Source organism: Neltuma alba, unplaced genomic scaffold (assembly GCF_004799145.2).
Source record: "Neltuma alba isolate B1F8T4 unplaced genomic scaffold, ASM479914v2 tig00012836_pilon, whole genome shotgun sequence".
NCBI classification, from domain to species: Eukaryota; Viridiplantae; Streptophyta; class Magnoliopsida; order Fabales; family Fabaceae; genus Neltuma; species Neltuma alba.
In genome coordinates, this window is record NW_021637225.1 from 288,678 (window position 1) to 295,537 (window position 6,860).

General features: G+C 40.8%; 2 protein-coding genes across 2 annotated transcripts; both read right to left on the bottom strand.

Annotated features, from left to right (window-relative positions):
• Positions 1-1,845: 1,845 nt before the first annotated feature.
• Positions 1,846-3,981, bottom strand: LOC114731504 (protein POLLENLESS 3-LIKE 2-like). Its single transcript, XM_028918685.1, has 4 exons — positions 3,717-3,981; positions 3,396-3,608; positions 3,165-3,320; positions 1,846-3,076 (listed from the first exon to the last, which is right to left on the bottom strand). The coding sequence occupies exons 1-4, from the start codon at positions 3,882-3,884 to the stop codon at positions 2,120-2,122; spliced, it is 1,494 nt and encodes a 497-aa protein (XP_028774518.1). The 5' UTR covers positions 3,885-3,981; the 3' UTR covers positions 1,846-2,119.
• A 1,429-nt stretch (positions 3,982-5,410) lies between these two features.
• On the bottom strand, positions 5,411-6,616 carry LOC114731494 (cytochrome P450 81E8-like). Its single transcript, XM_028918676.1, has 3 exons — positions 6,110-6,616; positions 5,920-6,026; positions 5,411-5,717 (listed from the first exon to the last, which is right to left on the bottom strand). Exons 1-3 carry the CDS (start codon positions 6,614-6,616, stop codon positions 5,411-5,413), a joined length of 921 nt encoding a protein of 306 aa, XP_028774509.1.
• Positions 6,617-6,860: the final 244 nt, after the last annotated feature.

A 6,860-nucleotide genomic window follows, 5' to 3' on the forward strand; every position in this document is an offset into this window, starting at 1 on the left:
AGAGGAGATTTCAAAATATAATCTGAAATTTCTTAAAAATTGGAACTCTTCAATAAAAAGAAAATCTTTTCAGAAACAGCTTTTCAATTAAAAAAAAAAAAGTCCTAATAAGAACAGAGAACAGAGTGTGTGAAGGTCAAGCATCTAAGAATCAAATACATATGCCGATCTGTACCAGGTGATTTCAATACTTTGAAGTGCCAAATAAGTTCCTTGTCATCTTGAATTTTACTTGCTTTGACGTATAAGCTTCGTCCCCTCCCCCTCTTCTGTCCAAGAAAACTAACAGTTTTATATGCCTAAGTCATAGACTGACTTACATGTACATATGCATCATTGAGTCTGTGTTTTAGCTTGCTGGTGTTGTTGCTGCAGAGATCACTGGGTGCCCAACAATTGAGTTCGTTCCAAGCAGAAAGTTGAGGTCATGTTATAAGTTCTCACTATATAATTAACAAAATATTAGTATAATTTTTAGTCATTCAAGTTTCTTTTTATTATAGTTTTGATCTCTCAATTTTTAAATAATAGATTTTGATCTTTTAAATTTTTTTACTTAAAATATTAGTCTCAATAATTTAATAAAATCTGAACTATTTTATCCGGAAAACTAAATCCATGACTTGAAAATTAAGAGACCAAATCCAAGATGAAAATGAGGGAACACAATTAGTAACTAGGCGCGGGGACCATTCTCTTCTGCAAAACAAAGAACCCGTGGGCCCATTATTTACTGGCCGCCAAACAACTCTGTTCCTCTCTTGAGCAGGATTTATTGACATCCCCAGAAGAAGGGCGGCTTCTAAATGCCAATCAAGAAGGCATTAAGGAGGATTTATTTATCGCTGACAATACATGGTGAAATTACCTCTCCCCTCGTGCTTAGCTGATATTTGATCAATGGTTTAATTCAAATCAAAAGCTCAATTCTCAATCATCTCTTTCAATAGTTTTCGACTTGTCAATGATCCCGCAATCTAATTATGGTTTGGTTATGCTATTAGAAAATTTGTGATTTGCTTGGTTTATAATACAGTGAATATTATCATAGCACACTTCTGCAGTTTTGTCCCTTGGGTCTGACTGATAAAGATACTGCGGCTCTCCGGAAGCCATATACGGTAATACGATGAAGTACCTAAAACTGCTCAATCATATTAATTGAAGAACACTTTGAAATTGATTATGTGATTTTAAGAAATTAGGACAAGGCACATAGAGAACGGTCAAGCTTCGAAGGTCCACGGACAGGGGACTATGCAAAGTTCGATAATTCGTATTTTAAGTAAGCCGCCGAGCCTGAGAATTAACAACTATTCGGGGGAATGAATATATATAGTGTGTGAGGATTGAAATTGCGTTCAGGGAATTGCCAAGAGAGAAGCCAAGCGACTTATTGAAGCTCCATAGTTCCGCAGACAAGGCTCTAGTGGAGGATCCATAGTTCCACAAGCTTGTGGAGCTTTTTGCAGAGGTAAGCACCAAATTAAAGAGCTTGAAATTGAAAACATGAGATTAAGAATAAATATGATCAGTTTTCTTGTTCCGTTCTAAATGTATTCTATGAAATTCTTCTTTTTCTTTTGATATTGACATATCTTATGAGCTTTGAGCAGAGCAGCTCTTCAAGCCGCGCTGGTCTTTACAAACATTCTCCCAGCTCCGGGCCATAGAAAGGCTTCATGACATCCGCCTTCCCTTTTGGTTCATGCCCATGCCCATGCCCAATACTTGTTTGTTCCGTGAATTTCTTAATCTATCTTCTTTCTCACGATCCTTCCCCATCAATTTTAAAGAAGAAACTCAAATAGGTTAAATTCTATTAAAAAATTGAATGTAAAATAATGCAATGTGGAATTCAGCTCTTAGGCATTTCATTTATAAGTCAATGATGTACCTCGTTTACAAGGCTTGGCAAATAAATAAATGAATGGGAATAAGACAAGTGAATTACTAATTATAATCTACCATGTAACAGCAGCTATTGGCAGACCTGATTATCATGCTGCGTAGTCCTCTAAAGGGACAGAGTTAAATATGGAGAACAAGTTCATCTCCCATCCTAAAATTACAACAGTTTTATTGAGACCATTTTTATTGATTTAAAAATCAAATTCGCTTAGGCCCTCGGACTCAAAGATAGAGTAAGATCTTGAAACACCTTAAGCCTCTTGTCAATTTTCCTCTGGAATATACCGGAGGTGTTATCTGACTCCTCCGTCGGGCCCAGAATGGCAGCAAGAATAGCATCTTCAAAGTCCTTGTTGTTCGGCAACAACTCTGTCAGCTTGTCCCCTTCACTTTCCGCTGAAAGCCTTCTTGTCTTGTTCTCGGGCACTCCTGATTCCCTCTGCATCGTATTATTAATCTCCCCTGCCTCGTTCACTCTCATTGATCCGGCAGCATTTCCAGACCTTGTTCTCTTTAGAGTCTCCGCAAATTGATGATTATGATGATGGTGGTGGTGGTTCCCAGTTGGTTCTCTTAATAACATCGGCTCTTTACTAAAGGATTTTGAAGCGTAGAATGGCGGTGCCGCGACATTAAGGGAGTTCCCTAATGGTGGGCCAACGTGTTGTTTACTACTAATAACACCCTTCTGCTGTGGCGGCATGAAATTAGGTACTATATTCGAATTCATATTCTCATCAGCGAAATCATCTTGGGCTTTGACGGAATTAGCATTGGTATTTGTATTGGTAGCCGAATTGGTATGATCTTTACAAGGCTGAGGCTGCCAGATTGATGAAGAACCCAGAAAAGCTTCGAAGAGCCTGCTCTGTTCGACCCTGTCAACCCCTCCCTTGTTCATCGTTTCGGACTCCAGATCCTTCAGCATTTGCTGTGCCCTCTCATAGGCTTTCAAATGAGAATCTGAGCCTCTTGGACCGTCTGCAACTGCCGGCTTTACCCGACCCAAGGTCTCTTTAGCCTCAGAAATTCTCCCTTGCTTCATCAAGCAGATGCCCAAATTGCACATCTTGTTGTTATCCGGTGCGATTGAAAGCGCCCTGCGGTACGCATCTTCTGCTTCGATGTAGTTGTTCTGCTGCATCAGTGCCCACGCCAAGTTTCCCTATATTCATTCAACAAGCACACGAGTTAGCTTCCTGAGTCTTAGAAAACCAGAGTAAAAATTATCCCCGCTTCTTGTTCTTTCTTACCAGCAGTCTAGTGGCTTCTTGCTCCACAGAGACTTGGAACTTCTTTCCTTGGGATCTAGCCGTCTTCGTTCTCTTGCCATTGAAAGCCAACCCTTGTTGGATTAAGTACAGTTTGTGCTTCAAGAGAATTATTTGATCATCCAGTCTCCCACACCTCTGTCAAAGAGAAAGCTTGTGAGTATTGTTGGTGATACATGAGGGAGAGCAATTATATTGGGAGAAGTAAATAACCTTGTAAAGATCTAAGAGGATATTATCAAGAGATTCTTGGGCTTGATCTGAGCATTTGCTTCGAAGCGATTTGATAGCTTCAATGGCCTCTTCAGCCCGATTCTGCTGCTTCATCACTATAGCCATATCTTTCAAAGCACTGTCCACTCTGTCTCCTGCATTTATAGCTGCCCAAAATAGAGGAATGGCTCTCTCTGGGTCCTTATCCACCAACTGAACGAGGAAAATCGTTAAAAATATGACGAACTAAAGAATCTCGTTAACCTAAACATGATAAAAACCAAGAGAGGATCAAAATTTTAAGGAACCCGAGAGACTTGCCTGGACATTTTTGGCTCTGACGTAAGGAGTGTCACCAACAGGGACCTTGTGGGTCACATGGAAGGATTCCGAGCGAGTTCTTAGAACCCCAAGAGGCTTCGCTGGCGAAGAAGGAGCAGACTTGGAGGGTCTGAAACCAGGGGGAGCATTCCACATGTCTTGGAACATTGTGAAAGCGGAAGACTATCTGTAACGGGGATTATCGTTCTGTCGAAAAATAATTGGACCCAGAATGTTGTGGAATCAATCAGAAGCAGACGACTGGAAGAAAGGAAGTAGGATGAGAGGACGAAGACGAAGCGGCAGAGGTGTTGAAGGAGGGTCCGACTTAAATGGGTATAGGTTTGAACTTCTTACCGTTATAAAACTAGCCGTTGGGACGCACAGGGGAGATCGCCCGGAAACGGGCTTGGGCTCCCTTGAACGGCTACTAAACTGAGAGTCCCATAAGTCAAATATATTATTATATTCGTTGTATTGTAGGAGCCAATCCAACATAATTCCAGAATAGTTTTTTTTTGGACCAAAGAATAGTTTATTTGTAGATAATTCTAGTATTTTTTGGGTCGGTAAATAATTCTAGTGTGTCGATGTATTTTATTATTAAGACTCGATATTTTTAAAATAAAAGGAAAATACTCAAAAGAAAAAAAAAACTACAATCAAAGACTAATATAGAGTCTCTAAATACATAAAAAAAAGGCTGTAGTCTATAATCTATAATTTGGTAATTACAGTTAAAATTATAAATTTGTATAAGGTAATCATTTTCGCAACTTTTTATTTTCGTTAATTTTGACTCACTGGACACTTGTTCTGCGGACAACACAAACCGCCGCGCGCAAATTAATAATTCACTTGTACTGAGCGGAAAATCTTTTAAACAAGTATATACAGAGAGAATAAATTAGAGATTTGACATAATGAAGGTTGGACCAATATCTATATATATAGATATACTTATACATATAGAATAAAGAAGGAACTGACGATTAAAATGAAAAAAGGGGGTGAAAATATTTTATTTTGTTTAATTTTTTGGGCCAGTCAGATGCTTCCAATTCTAGAACTGATCTCAATCAATTGTAATGATTTTGACATATCAAAATCTATTAAGATGACTTATTTATTATTTTTAAATTCAGCAGGCATTTTTTTGGGGTTAAATTCTCGTGATTCTTGAAAACTGGTTGGTATTAAAAAAACCAAAAAAAGTTATTGCATGTGCTTCAATTCATATCTCACATTACTCGTCAATTGCCACATGAGCTAACTTTATGTGGCCAAGTGATTAAGATTTGTTTTTGTAGTTTGAGATCCTTTGTTTTTATTTTTGTATTTTGTTATATTTGCAAAGTAACCGTATCACCTTAAAATTTTCGTTTAGTTCAATACTAATCTCTTTTGTTTTCCTGCGCAGCTATATCTGTTAAATCTTTTATGTTCCCAGTGTTAGAAAAACCATGGTCTGTTGCTGGAACACTGTTTTACATTGTTGCGGGTCTGCTGATTTAAGCATCTAGTGTCTGCTGTCTTAGAATATTTATACGAAACTGCCACATATCAATAAGGTATTAGTTTATTATAGGGAGCCGAGAGCTGCATAGTCCATAACTATGGAAGCCAGAAAAGAAAGAGACCAGAAAGATCATGAGAAACAAGCTGCGCGCGATTCCCCTATAAGCATAACGTAGTTATAATAACTGCAACTGAATCTTGTTGACGATGGGACGAGCCTTGCAGAGAGCCTCCAATGGAGCGGCTCTGCGCATCACCAATCCGTTAGCTGCCGTCATGTCGACGGCTTCCCGGCCGATCCTTTTCCAATCAAAGCACTGAATCAACACCGCCGCCGTCAACCCCATTGTTCCCATCGCCAGTGGTTCTCCCGGACACGCCCTTCTTCCCATCCCAAATGTTATCGGATTGCGCACATCCCCTTCCCCATTATCGTACCTCTCCGGCTTGAACCCATCTGGCTCAGCCCGTAACTGTGGGTCCCTGTGGATCCCATGCATTCACCAACACCATTGTGCCACGTGGCACATCAGACCCTTCCACTCTGCAATCTTCTGAAGGCTGAAGCCAAATGCACGTTCAGAAATGGGTTCGGTGGGAAGACTCGCATACTCTCGTTGATGATGTTGTGAAGGTATCGCAATTTAGGCACGTCCGCCTCTTCCACGAGCCATTCTTCTCCTACCAAGCTTTTAACTCTTCCCTCGCTTTCTCCAATTCATCTGGATGGTTTACCAGATTCGCCATCATCCATTCTAATGCTGTGGCCGCACTGGCACCAGCCACCATAACCTGCAAAAATTCAAGCACTTTCATAATCGTTTCCCATAGACCCCTGGTGAGATGTAACAAAAAGCAACGGCACAACAACTGACCAGAATAAGGGCTTTCACAGCTTCGTCGGTGTAAAATTCGGGCTCTGTTTCTTGGGATGAGAGCAAATGATCTACCATGGTATTTTGGCGTTCCATCCCTCTCCTCTTGGAACGATACAGGTGGATGAGTTCGTTGAACGAATCGTCCAGCCTCTTCTCAATATTTGGCAGCTTCTTCGGGTAACCTCTATAATCAATCCACCGAAAGAAAGGCACGAAATCCCCGAAGTTTGACTCATCGTTTCCCAGGTCGAAAGCCGAGCTCTCCTTCATGACCTCTCTGAACCGCTTCACCTCATCCAAGTCGGTCACATCAGATTCGTTATTGTAAAACCACTGTCCCCAAACCATTCTCATTGCCGCGTTAAAGGACATATCCACAAGCATTGACCTCAGCTCCACTTTCGCAAAGTCTTGGCCACACACCCGGCGCAGCTTACGTAGCAACAGCTTAATCTCGTCGTTTCGGATGCTGAGGAAGGAGTTGATATGTTTCACTGATAACATGTCGAGGGAAATTATACGACGTAGGTTGCGCCATTAATCGCCGTAGGGTGCCATGACGACGGTGTTGTTGTTGTAAGCGAGGTGCTTGGTCTTGAGGAGGGGAAGACGGTTCGCCAAGATGGTGTCGTTTTTAGTGAAACACTCTTGACAGCCTGATAGAGATGAAACGACGACGGCAAGCTGAGACCCAATACGGAGACTGTAGATGGGGCCATAGTTTTGAGAAATAGAGTCGAAGAAGCGA